The sequence below is a fragment of the Copidosoma floridanum genome, unplaced genomic scaffold (assembly GCF_036245765.1).
Source record: "Copidosoma floridanum isolate Cflo_tuat_1 unplaced genomic scaffold, Cflo_Japanese_pri ptg000006l, whole genome shotgun sequence".
NCBI lineage: Eukaryota > Metazoa > Arthropoda > Insecta > Hymenoptera > Encyrtidae > Copidosoma > Copidosoma floridanum.
In genome coordinates, this window is record NW_028321883.1 from 27207667 (window position 1) to 27221460 (window position 13794).

Consider the following 13794-nt stretch of genomic DNA (forward strand, 5'->3'; position numbering starts at 1 on the left):
TACATATTTGTTTTGTACTTGTTATTTACAATTATACTGACGTAAAAAATCTTTCAAGTGTAAAAGTACTCTTAATCCTCACAGAGGATAATTATTCTATACCCTTGACGGATCATTAAAGTCTTTTTTTTTTTTTTTAGTAATAGAAATAGTGAAAAAAAATTTGATTCTTAAAAAAAGTAGCTGATAAATCAGCTTATTTTTATCATAACTCAGTTCAATGGCCAAGCCATGTCTCTTCACTGCACTTTTGAAGACTGTTAGTCTTATGATTTCATCCCTGGTGAACTTGGCTCAGGCTTTTTGGGACTTAAACTTTCTTGCTGTTCGAGTCTGCGCTGGCGCAGCATTGTGTTTAAAACTTTGTTAAAACTGGCAGTTTTTTTCTTTGCACTGCCCTTTGGTGTAGCTTCACCAGCTCTCCTGACTGGTAGTCTTGGAGAAGACATCTCATCCATGAATTCGAAATCTGAATTATTTTCTTTGGGTCTGAAATAAGCGTAATTTACATTTGAATTAATTTTTGTGCAAAAGAATATTCCACATACTCTGTTTTATGAGTTTTCACATTGTGATATACTTACTTGTAATCATTTAAAAGATCTTGCTGGTGATTATTCACATTCACAGGAGATGGTTCACGCCTTCCTGGACATCTCCATTCAAGCTCCAAAACTCTGTTATTTCTTTCTAAACTTTCTATGAGGGACACTATGTCTTCAGGCTTTGGCATCCAGCCGTTCTACGAATAAATTTGATAAATTCAACAATATCCGAATTATTGTGATAAAGTGTAGACAAGAATTGGCACTTTAGTACTTTCAGCTACAGATAACTGAGACTCTAGATGATAATACAATCAATGCGTAGTGTTGTTGAAATTAATAATGGAATTAGTCAAAGTTATTTAGAAATTCCAGTAATAGTTACTACATACACAACAACATTAACGTAACTCAATTAATTTTACCTTGGGATCGACCTCGTACTTCTCGTCGTCAGAACACTCAACTATCCAGTCTTCGTCGTTTTTTTCCATTTTAAGACAATTAATTAAAAGTTTTTACTTAATAGAATGTTTATTTAACATCCGAATGAAAAGTTTATAAAAACCAAAACATCACATTTTAAGGTTATGTTTTTGAGTGCGTACACAACATACACCATCACTTATGCCGGTCCGCCAACGTCAACAAGAATACTATTTATGAAAGCCGTCAAAAGAGAGTTGCACTTTGCAGTACTTTGCACTCGACTTTTTGACATATCTAAATTGATTATACTTACTTCATAGTTGAATTGGTATTATAAATAGATTTAATTATTTATACAATACATTTTGTAATTACGAAAACATTAAATTCCATGTTTTTAGTAGAAGATCGCTTTTATTTTATTTTTTTATATGATACAAAGAAATTTATTTGATTATCGAGAGTAATCTGATTCAATTCGTTTGCACATTTGTTTTGTCACAACGATTTTTGATAAAAATGTTTCCCATTAATCGCAGTTTTTATTTAAATTTTCACATTGCAAATGAAATACAGAGAATATTTACAGTATGTGTATGTACGTGCTTGCATTTTTTTTTCCATTAATGTTAAATGAAGTCTTAAAATTAGTTTCTTTTTACAAAGTTATTACATTCTTTCGCTTTATCAACTAGTATTCTCATTCAAAGCTTCGATTCGATTCGCTTTTTCACACTTATCCTTCGCGACTTAAGGTAAAAAATGATGTTACAATAAATGCAATGTGTCATTTTTCGTGTAAACAGAATCATGTCATCGAAAAAAAATTCATCAAAAACTTTTAATCATAATCTATTTCATATAAAAGTAGTGTAATATGTATACATTTACTGAAATTTAATAAACTTCGCTTTTTCTTTAGAGTAAACCGAATTACATGCACCATCAAATAGTGCTTCAAAATAGAAAAAAAAGAAAAAAAATCTACACATGAAAATCATAGATAATAAAGATGAAAACTCAAGAGCACGGGACCTTTGTATTACAAACTAATAAGAGACGACGAACTATAGAAATCCAAAGTATAATTCTCTTTTTATGGATTCTATGCTGAATCGTGGAGATTATAATTAAAATATTAAAAACAAAGAGAGACGATGGGATAGCCATGTACAATTGCGATATGCAATCAGTAAGCGAGAAAAAAATTATACACTTTCTAAAAAATACAATCAATAAAAAGACTTTCTATTTTTACTCTGATGTTCTTTCTCATGAATCATGAAAAAAAAAAAGAGAACAAAAGAACTTACAAAGAAAGAAAACGTAGATAATACACAATAACATTAATTCATTACAATTAACCTATTAACATTTTTAAAGGTATTTTTGTTTCATTTACCACTGCGCTCGATTATCTTCAAGTCTTTATCGTCATTTTACCTTTTGTACACACCAAAAACATTTTTGCCACCTTCATTTGAGAAAATAAATATTAATATTAAATCTGAAATATCATTTTGTCCTTTTAACAGTGTTTTTATGTTTGTATCTCTGCTTCTATCCAACAAACATCGTCTGGAAATTCATCAGTTATTTTCCGCAATTTCTAGCTTGATTGCAAATTCATTTCCCATAACTACATAGCAAATGAGAGAATTTACTTTTTTTTTGTCAAGCACTATGCTATCTCTTCTAGTTTGCACAATTCAATTAATGCTAGAATAATCGGCAAATTGGCTTGCCTAGTAAGTTTTTAGGCCTCTTTTTTAACTCATCCTTATTTTCTTAACGATTATGGAACATTGTCATAAACTAGCGTACCATCAAATACTTGCGTCTTCATTCCGGTTACAGATTATCACTTCACCACCAAGATTCCGTCTCCACGCGATGTATATGTGTATTCATGTGTGCCTGTATGTATGTGTGTAAATGTGCTCAAGAGCTTTAGTTTTTGGCTCGCACTAATTTATAAACACAACACCAGAATTATCTATATTAAGATTGATCACTGCTCGAGTTTTTACGAATCAAAGTTACTTTTTCCCTGGAGGCTCGCTTCATAAGGTCACCTGTGACCACTGCTACTTTGATCATTCATGTCGTAAAGAACTTGTGCGATTGTCCTGGACGATTCGACGTTGCTCAATGCCACACCGGCCAAATGTGGCTCGTATGCACGTAGATGTCTGATAAAGACAATTTATCAATTCATAAAATAACTCTGATGAATTTTTGGTCATCCATGCAATCATGAAAATAAGATACATACCTCCTACCCTGCGCGGAATATATGACTAGGTTTCTAAGAATGAGAGCTGCTGTCAGGCGAATACTTTTCGTAACAGGTCCTTCATTGTCATCCTGTAAAAAAATAAAAAATGATATAAACATTATACACAATGTTACCGAAAATGTGTGTGAGATTATTATGTCCAAAATAAATAAAAAATATTAAATGCTGTGTTCAATTATATGTGATATTCCACTGACGACGCACTAACTAGATTTGTGTCAGACACAAAGGACACACCTTGTTTTGTGGGTGAGACAAAAAAAAGACAATTTAAATAAATGCTTGAAAATAAGCCAAATCGTGCAGACATTGAGTGTGTGGATGTGTAAAAATATTTTAGCAAATACGAATTTTTGTGCATTAGTTACAAAAAGCATGCTATATAATCATTGGATTGAAATGAAACGATTCAACACATAATTATTTTTTTTTAATAGATACAAATTACTGAAGCTATTGTAAACTGATAAATAACAACATGATATAAATTATAGTACTAATGAACATGTCTAGTCTATCTTGCATCAAGCGCTTGGATTAAAGAGTAAAGGATAAATCATGCTGCGGGAACGATGTGAAAGAGTCTTTTTTTTCTATGAAAAGTGATTGATTACGATTCCTTCGTATTTTTTGATAATTATTATCCGTTGCAACATTATACTTTATATTCACGAAAGCTATAGTTTCCTGATGACAGCGTTGAGAGTAATACTGACAAAACTACTTTCTAATAACTCAACCAACTGTAATAAATAACTATTTTTAGAAAAAATAACTTTCACATCAGATATTGGAAAAGGAAGTGAGACAAAGTATTCCTTGAAAGCAAATTAAAAAATCTCGTGACAGCGAGCACATAGCTGCTATGGGAATGCGAGGCGACAACAATATTGATTGATAAAATAAATCGTTGACTGTCGTTTCTTGGACATTTCTAACTCGTCGTTACCTGGTCTGGTGGAGGATTTTGCCCGGGTCGGGGGGAAGAGGAGCTTGAGTTGGCCGCAGCGGGCTTGGATGGCCTTTGCTGCATTGCCAAAGATAACAAGAGAAAGTCGATTGTTAAATCATCATAAGATAGAGGCACTCCCACTTTTAATTATATTTGGACAATGACATTCTTTAGTTTTGCATTCGCGTTTAATTTTTAGGGCTATCTTTACGAAGATTAGTTATTAATGAAAAACGTTTGTGAATTTAATGTTCAAAGTGACGATTGCACTTTTTTCATATTAACATCAATGAAATTTCCTAGTATTCAAGACATATGTTCAATCATCTTACCATTAATTCCTTAGGATTGACGAATTCTAGGGCGTGCCTCTTTATGGCATGGAACGCAGCATTAGGTGCATAGCCTGGATGCTGAGTAGTCACGGGAGCAGCCGTCGTCGTCGTTGTCACTTCCGTCTTACCCGATAAGCTCAATTGTTTTCTTCTCATCAGCATTACCTTGGGTAACAATTATGATTACATTTTGAATTCAATAAAACGTGTTATCATTAAATGTGACAATTATGTTTATAAATGTTACGTACTTCCTCGCAGCAATGCTTGTCAAGTAGATGCGTCATTAGGGAAAATCTTCGTCGCTTCAAAGTGTCACAGTTCGGCCAGAGACAGAGACTTTCTTCGTTTCCGCTTGGGCAGTGTACTTCGCAAACATGCAAAAACACTCTGCGAGGAGTTTTGAATTGTCTGCAAAAATTTTAACCTCCCATTAACATACTCTGGATTTTAAAATGAATTTTAATGCTGTTAAAATTACTCACTTGAGACAACCTCTCCATTCACAGAGGAACGCGGTAGGATCAATCTTGATCGTAATGGTTTTGGAAATATTGCTTGTCGTAGTCGGAGTAGCTGTTGTCGCGGCGGACGTCGACGTAGTTTGTGCTCGCGTGTTGCTATTGCTCGTAATCGTTGACGTGGTCGTCGCTTCTTGTTGACTCGTCGTTGACTTATTACTACCATTATTACCACTGTTACCCTTGTTTTCCGTTCCCCCAGAAGTCGACGTAGTAACGATTTTCATGTCTTTGGAGTCCTTGGTCACTGGCTGAGCTGGTGTTACGGATGGCTGCGGCGTTTTCACAACTACCGGAGCGGCTAAAGTGGGTTGTTGCGTCGCAGCAGCTTGATGCGGGGTCGTGGGTCTAGTTGGTGGAGGTGTGTTGGCAGGTGTTGGCGTAACGACTCTTGAGGGCACTGATCCAGTCATAACTTGCTGTGTTTGCACCATTGTCACTGGGTTCGATTGGACTTGTTGTTGAGGTTGGGGATGTACTTGTAGTTGCTGTTGTTGCTGAATTTGTTGAGCTACAGCACTGTTCATCACAATCGAGGCATGGGTCATATTTCCCGAAGTAGGTACCAAGGGTGGAGGGATTTGTCCTATCGATGAATTTTGCAGTATCGGTCTTTGAACCTGAGTCACAACGACCTGTTGCCCCTGAGGCGTAACGGCAACCATCTTCTGTTGTTGCGGTTGTGCGGTAGCCTGGGGTTGCAGTATAATGATCGTTTTAGTGTTGGTGCCCTGTTGCTGAGCCACCAGAACCGTTTGTGCTTGGCCTTGAACAAGAGCCGTTTGGGGTTGGGCCACCATGTAACTCTGGCCAGGAACGCCACCAGAAATAACGTAATGAGTTTGTCCACCAGGTCCCTGTTGCACCTGCAACACTTGAGACTGTATCTGGTGGGTTTGGCGACCCTTGATCGCAGAAGTGGGAATAGTAACGATTTGGTTATTGGCCTGGATGGCTTGCTGAACGACTATTTGACGTGGAGATGCAACAAGCAACCCTTGCTGTAGCTGCTGTTGGAGCTGTTGTTGGGTTATAGCAATCTGGTGGGTTTGCTGTTGTGATTGCTGCTGTTGTTGTTGTTGCACTTGTTGCTGAACCACTTGTTGTATCTTTTGCTGTTGCTGTTGTTGTTGTTGTTGTTGTTGTTGAGCCTGTTGAGCTGCCTGTTGCGCTTGCACTTGTTGCTGAATGTGCTGCTGTTGTTCCGGAGTCAGGACTATTTGATTTCCCACCACTTGATTAACCGCAACAGGCGATTGTGGAAGCTCCTCCTTAACTTGAACTTCTTCCTTGATAACGGGTTTTTCATCCTTAACGGTCACCGGTTCCTCAAGATCTGTTTCGTCATCGATAATATCCGCGGCAAGCGCAGCGTAAAGATTTGCCGCTGTTGACGAGACCGTCACCTTCTCTTCCTTCTCGTCCTCTTCCGACTTGATACTCGAAATGGTCGTCGAGTCAACAATCGCCGGATCCGGAGAGGTAGTACCATTCGCATACTTGGGCTTTTTCACTTCCACAGCTAGCTCTTCGTCTATACTAGCAGAACGTTTGATTCCAGCACGAGGCTGGGGCGCCTCCATAAGCGTGTCTTCAGATACATCGGTCTTGATTTTCACGTCAGATGAGTCTTTGAGTACCATTTTAATATGATTCTCCACAAGATCCTTCTTGCTACCCCCTAGCAGGCCGTTCATCACCGGCTCTTTGTCGACTTTGCGCTCTAACAAATCGGCAAGCATCATGCCCTGTAACGGCTTGTCCTTCGAGCCAGCACTGGATGAGTCTTTCGACGAGCCGTCCTCCTGAGCGTCAATGTCAAGATTACTCGGTGCTCCATTCTGGAGGATACCTTCGAAACTCGTCAATGAGTTATCCTCCTCCGCTCCAACACCGGACAAGTCCCTACTGCCGCCAATACCACTAGACGAGGCAATCGAGTTATTTGTCGAATCTGAATCTTCAGCAATCGGAGTGGTGCAGACGTTTCTTAGTTGCTGAGGTTGCGTGCCAGCTGTTCTAGCCGGACTTGTTGAGCCAGACACAACTGACACTTGTTGATGATGAGCCGGTCGGTAGACTCGTAGAGCACTGGTTATGTTATTTGGTTCTCTGTTGGCCGGCGTAGTTATGCTAGCAACAGCTGCCGCCGTTTGTGCCTGCGACGCTGCATTGCTATCCGTCTCCATAGAGTCGACCTACAAGATAAGAATTATTTGTTAGATGTGATGCATAATGTCTTGAAAGCGGTGTAAATTTTTATTTGAGTAGTTATTTTTCATTGCTATTTTTTTTACCTTCTCGCAGTTATTGGCAACAATGACCTTGGCACCATTGAGCCTCCGGAATTTCTTTAGAGTTACGATAGCTGGCTTTGATTTGGCGTTAGTGATTATCTTGACCGGCGTGCCGACCGATGTCGTCGTTTGTAAAACCCCCGTGATTTGTTGCTGATTTAATTGTTGCTGACGCTGCTGTTGCTGACGTTGAACAACCTAAATAAATGGTAATGATGAGTATCCAAGCCTTTTATAGACTACCTTGGCAATGCAAACTTCGTTCTTGTACGTGAGCTTTAGATGTTTTCTTTCAATAACACCATGCTATTGTTAGTTCGATACTTTGACAATTATCAGTGCCGATTGCTACATGGACGATTAAATACATGTTTTAACTAATAAAGAAATACACCGAGTGTGTAATATATAGCTGGAGATCAGTCAAACAAATTAAGGATCACTCGCTTGTTATTTACCATGCGTTTGAATTGCAAACAAAAAAAAAGCAAGAGAACAAAGAAAAAATAAAACACAACATGACAAATACAATCAAAATAATAAGGAGTGAAATCTCACGGTGTGCTAGTCCTTTTGAAACTGATGATTTTACAAAATTTTACATGTGCTCTTTCATAAAAAGCATATGCAGTCATGTTTGTGGTAGAAATAAAAATTTAGTGATATAATGAGTTTGTTTGATAAGTGTTCAAGTGTTTTTGGTGTCATGACATATAATAGTAACTATCTCTATTAAATATAAAATTACGATGTTATGACTATTTTACTAATCTTTGTACTACATTATAAGACTCACGAGGATAGACAATATTTAAAATGATAATGAAAATTCCTATTATTGGACAGAAAATAAATTTTATCGATGCAAAGACAAATGTTTCTAGTGAAAGTTGCTAACTAATCCCTCTTTCAAAAACTAAAACATTTTAAGAATTCCTAGCATAATAAAAAACTGAATGAAAAAACTACCATCGAAACATGACATAGATTAATAATATACAAAAAAACACACTATTAAAGTACCTGATTGGCGGTTAGTAGCTGGTTGGCACTGATGCTGGATACTACGCCGGTTGCGTTTGTTACTACCGGCACAGCGGCTGACACACAGGGAGAGGTGGATTGGGAGGCTGCGGCGGCTTGCATGCACTCGCCGCTGGCCGTTACCTTGGTTGCCAGTAGGCTTTTGATAATGGAGCTTGAGGTCGTGGCGACCGCGCGACCGTCTTTCTCGACGATCACCTGCATCACTTGCTGACCTGCTGGTGTCTGTACAGTTGCTTGCTGCTGGGATTGTGTTGATTGTTGCTGCTGTTGAGCACCACTGGCTAGGAGGGCCTGGCTCAGGTGAGGATGCGCTACCGAGACCTATTGCATACAAATTTTATTTTTCTTGTTTTCTTTTGTGTAATATACGACAATATAAGATTGATGCTATAACTTGATGCGATGTAAATACAATTTACCGTGTTTTCTTTTAATTTTTTTTTTTTATTTAGCATATTTATTAACCATTCTTCTTCACTCCAAACGTAATTAATCTTCATTTTAATCGATTAGTGGATTATATCATGTTTAACACCCTTTTCATAAGAACCAAAGCTTTTAATATTATGTAGCATCATTGTTAAAATTCTTATTTAATTTGAATATGTAGAAGAGATAATGCTGTTGGCTATTACAATAAAATATTTAAAACACTACAAAACAACTATTAACCAAGGCATGAAATATAACAATTTCATGCAAGCGAATTATCATTCACCGGCTTAAAAAAGAAAGTTTTTAATTTAAAAGCAATTATTAATAAGAATAAAAAAAAAAAAAATTTGTAAATAAATTTTTTTCGATCTAAAATTTACTAATCATATGCCGACACCAATGAAAAATTGGGGATTTCATTAACAGGTCAACTGGATCGATGGATACGTAGTTTCATAGAAATTTAGAAATGTCTTGATCAGCTCCCTGAGTTTAGGATTAGATAGGAAATTGAATAGGAATAGGATAAAAGTTTAATTTGAGGCATTAGAATAGCTACTATTTGTTGAGACCTACAGAGATTATTTTGAAAATATCTATATTTAAGAGCATGTTTTTCTGTTAGTTTGAAGCAACTAATGTTTTTTACTGGTATTTTTCGCACAAATATGCTAAGAAAATTCAATTTTATTGATCGTTTAAGTTATTTACTTTTGGTGAAATATTCATAATGCAAGTAATAAAATTTATAATGTAAAATTTTCTATGAAAAAAAAATCACAATAATATATATTTTTACTTTAGAAAACATTTAGAAAAAAATCATACCAATGACAGCATTTTTAGCGTTGAAAACATTTGAAAATAAGAAAAAGAAGAAATTGATCTATTGTCATGCCAAATGCCCAGTATACCACAATAAGAAAACGAGAGGCTTGTAACTGCGAGAATAAAAATTGTCAAATATGTATGTATGAGTAAAAAAAGTGCGAAAAAAACAACAAAGAGAAAGAGCATACAAAAATTGGACGAAAGAACATCAAAAAGACTATAGTCTTCATCACTTGAGAAAACCTGGAGAGAACGCACCTGGCTCTTGGGCTCGAAAGGGACGCTGCTCGTGACAGAGGTAAGGGTTTTTAACGGACTACTAAGAGGAATGATCGGTAGTTGGGGTTTTGGCGGTGCGGACAGTTGGGCTTTTAGGATCGAGGAAGACGGTGTCGGTGTGCTATCGTTACGCTGTTGTGGTAGTTGCTGCACCTTTGCCGGGTTTCCACTGCTGACGACCGTGACGACATTGCCAGTTGCTGCTACTGCTGCTGCTGATACTGTTGCCAACGTTTGATTGGCATTCGTCGCGCTCGTCGTACTTTGGCTCGGATATGACACTTGGCCCGGGTTCACGCGCAATTTAATACCCTCGTAGAACATGGATCCACTAGTATCGCCCTTAAGAGGATTAGGACCTATCGTGCCTCCAAAGACGGATCTGTCGAAAATATTTATGCAAACGTACGTAAGCACCAATCAAGGCTCTAAAAGATGACTTGGGGATCTCAATAGTACCTGACACATCTGGGGAAATGCAGAGGTGCAATAACGCCTCGTCTACCGATTTTTGTGCAATTTCCTAAATATTTTTTGTACAATTCTTCCTGCTCGATTTTCACACCGGGAGCTGGTTCAAAGTTAGCTTTCAACCACCCAAGGGCGAACTGCTCGTTCTCCTGGATGATTTGCTGATGCGCGTGTTGCTGTTGTAACGAATTGGTTACTGGCACTTCTACAAAAACAAAAATAAATATATGTTATAAGCATCAATGCAACTTCACGGTTTCTCAATACAGCACGTATCAAGCTACTCACTTGCAGCAGCATTCTTAGGAGTACTCGGTCTGGAAGACGAATTGGATGCCGTGGTCACCTTGGCAGTCACTTGCTGAGCCGCGGGTGCCTGTTGTTGCACCTCAACTTGAGCTTGCGCTTGTTGCACTTGAACAACTTGCGTCTGTCGCTGTTGTACTTGTTGCTGCTGCTGCTGCTGCACTTGCACGACAGGAGTCTGTTGCGTTTGCTGATTGACAGGAGCACTCACCACGTTGGTTGTAGAAGCAGCATGAGCGACAGGGTTAGCGGCAGTAGTACTGCTCACGGCACTCGTCTGCGTAGGAGCAACAACAGACACATTCGTGGCGGTAGGCGCACCAGTAGTCGGGGCAGTGGCGCTCACGTGATGCGTGCCACTGGTAACAACAGTCGTAGCATTTTGCTGGTGCACGTGCGGCGAGCTCGACGATGCTTGAATCTGAACTGGCTGCGGCGATTGTCCAGACTGTGGTGACGGGGATTGCTGGGACTGCTGCTGGGAATTGGGCACCGAGGATACTGTCTCGACGACCCGCATTAGTATGCAAGCCTTGGGCCCGTAACTCTGAGCTTCAACGGTAACGAGCGCCACGAGGGTGTCTATGGCACCTCGAACCCGCGCTACGCTCGTACAAGGCTTCTCGCCGAGGGACGTGAGCGCGTAGAGGCACTCGAGCGTGTAGACGAGCAGGGCAATGTCACTGAGCGCCAGGAACCTGCAAATGAGCTCGTACACGTGATCGTCCAAGCCGTGGACCAGGGTGTCCTCGTTCAAGTCCTGCAGGCTGATCTTGTTGAGTATCTCGAGGCAGCTGATGACGACGAACCTGTCCTGCGAGCTGATGCCCCGGGCGACGCACTGCAATATGACGCTGGTGAGCCTCTTGCCCGCGTCCTTGAGAACGATCTCGCTGGCGACGTTGCCCAAGGTGTCGAAACCCAACTGGTGGAGATTGCTCCACCTGGCGCGCACACAGAGCAACACGAAGCGCAGAAAAGGGGGCGAGCGGCCGAGCACCGCCGCGTTCTCGGGCGTAAAGCTCAAATTGCGAAGAATCGAGGCGATCTGGAGGACACGCTGACCGTAAGGATCCTGGGTGCCGAACGTCCGACCCACGCAAAATAGATCCCTGTCGTCCTCCTCGAACTTGATCGAGTTCTGATTCTGGTCCTTGAAGGTGCTCGAGGAAATGGACGAGGAACACGTGGCCTCGTCCAGGAGAAACAGCATATGCGCGCTCGTCGTCGAACCCAATCGCTCGTCCAGTACCTCGAGGTCGGTGCTCTCCAGTAGCCTGTCGCAGCTCAACGAACCCTGCCGAAACGACGCCAATGATCATACCAACGTACGAACGTATTAAACGAGGTGGTGCATTTGATAAAATTGTATACTCACGTTATCGATGTCCATGGGACAAGAGCCGTCGTCCGACTGTTGCCTGCTGGACAGCGCTTTGTTATCGGGGCCAGGGGGGAGTGCCTTTTTCTTCGTCTTCTTTTTGCCAGGGAGGAAGAACAGTCTCTCGTCGGTGAGGTCGAGGACGTCCTGGGAGTCGAGGACATCCTGCCAGAACGAGTTGATGGAGTAGTTGCGCACCCGCGAGTAGACCTCGATGAAGAGCTGTCGCGTGCCCGGGGAGTCGAAGACACCGGCGTGGGCTATCAGGTGGGCTATGAGCCGGGGGTACTTGTCCAGCCGGAGGGTGTGCTTGCCCTCGTTCGACAGAAAGGTGCAGACGTTGATCGCAAAGTCCTGCTCGTTCGGCAGGGGCGAGAGCAGGGACAGGGCTAGCTTGTCGTAGCTCGACGGCTTGTACAGGTCCGAGGAGAGCCCGTTGTACTCCCGCAGCGAGTCTGAAATCATTTTGGACAATTTTTATTACATGTTGTTGGAAAAAAGGGGGAAATACAAGTATGGCAATGAGGATTCATTGGCCCGTTTTTTATCCATGTACCATATATACACACAATTTACATGGGCGCGATCACGTTATCGTTGCAGTGCCGCTTGACCGACGATAAATAATCAAGGCTCGACGAGGATATAACTGTACGTTGCAAGTGATATATTGATTTTGTAATGAGATGATAACGTCAAAGACAAGGGCTTGGCTCTCTTTCGGTGTGAATGTGCGTAGATTCGTCTAGTAATTGTGCCTACCGGGCGAGGACATTGGTACAGAAGAAGTACAAATAGTGTGGGAATAATACATGAAATGGCCCAAATGTTTGGGTGGCGCGTGAAAAAGTGGCGGGAGCGCTGTTTCTACGATGTATTTCACTTTGGGAAAATGATGATTACCACGAGAACTCTACACATACATCCAATCGTGAGTTTCGAGAGTACGACAGGCCTCAGGATTGCGTATACAATCACGTATGGGTGTGTATACTTTACTCGCGTGTACTACGTTGTACATGGACAACTATTTACAATTGGCAAGTAGGTAAGAGAGAGGAAAAGAAGATGCGCTACTCCGAATGCTGCGAGGACCCTTGAGTTAATAATTTAAGGTCCACGAGGTTTCTGTAGGTCTTTTAAATGCAGATATCTCCAGGTACTGTATCATACCGTTTTCACTGAGGTAAAAAAAGCAATGGTCAGACATACAGCGTATTTTGTCAAGAGTCGGAATAGTCGTAGATATGACGGACGGTAAGTGTCCGTGCCTTTGTGCGTAGGCCACACCACCGAAAGGGGGGATGATGATAAGTATACATACATGGCTCGTGTGCGCGCTGGTGAGCGAACCAAATGAGCCGTGTAAAGGCTTGCGGCTGATGCTCTTACGGCTACCTACACTGGCGAGAGGGCAACGATGGGAGCGGCGTGGTACTCGTGGCGCGGAGAGAAAGGGTTGATATTGAAGGGTGTGAGAGACGCTCATAATTTTTTTTTTTTTTTTTTTTTTTTCAACAAAACTTTTTTACCACCTATAACAACGTTAATTTTAAATGCAAGTGAATTCAATGCTATAAATTAAATGGAATCAAAAAATTGTTGTTCGAGTTAAAATAATAATATATATATTTTATTGAGACAAAAAGCTTGTTAAAAATAACAG

General features: G+C 40.4%; 2 protein-coding genes across 4 annotated transcripts in view; both read right to left on the minus strand.

Annotated features, from left to right (window-relative positions):
- Positions 1 to 200: 200 nt before the first annotated feature.
- On the minus strand, positions 201 to 1150 carry LOC106647170 (PAXIP1-associated glutamate-rich protein 1). The gene is made up of 3 exons (XM_014363442.2): positions 971 to 1150; positions 585 to 742; positions 201 to 489 (listed from the first exon to the last, which is right to left on the minus strand). The coding sequence occupies exons 1-3, from the start codon at positions 1037 to 1039 to the stop codon at positions 267 to 269; spliced, it is 450 nt and encodes a 149-aa protein (XP_014218928.2). The 5' UTR covers positions 1040 to 1150; the 3' UTR covers positions 201 to 266.
- Positions 1151 to 1368: 218 nt separating this feature from the next.
- Positions 1369 to 13794, minus strand: part of Bap170 (Brahma associated protein 170kD) — a 40008-nt gene continuing 27582 nt past the window's right edge. The window contains exons 5-16 of one of the 3 annotated variants that reach the window (XM_014363478.2): positions 12126 to 12583; positions 10730 to 12044; positions 10430 to 10646; positions 10124 to 10352; positions 8402 to 8746; positions 7379 to 7576; positions 5046 to 7279; positions 4812 to 4971; positions 4558 to 4725; positions 4223 to 4300; positions 3250 to 3341; positions 1369 to 3166 (exon numbers count right to left, since the gene is read on the minus strand). In XM_014363478.2, the coding sequence (XP_014218964.2) occupies positions 3046 to 3166; positions 3250 to 3341; positions 4223 to 4300; positions 4558 to 4725; positions 4812 to 4971; positions 5046 to 7279; positions 7379 to 7576; positions 8402 to 8746; positions 10124 to 10352; positions 10430 to 10646; positions 10730 to 12044; positions 12126 to 12583 (5615 nt within the window). In that variant the 3' untranslated portion in view covers positions 1369 to 3045. Of the gene's footprint in view, positions 3167 to 3249; positions 3342 to 4222; positions 4301 to 4557; positions 4726 to 4811; positions 4972 to 5045; positions 7280 to 7378; positions 7577 to 8401; positions 8747 to 9949; positions 10353 to 10429; positions 10647 to 10729; positions 12045 to 12125; positions 12584 to 13794 lie in introns of all 3 variants that reach the window. The other 2 variants (XM_014363475.2, XM_014363477.2) reach the window with 2 other exon arrangements.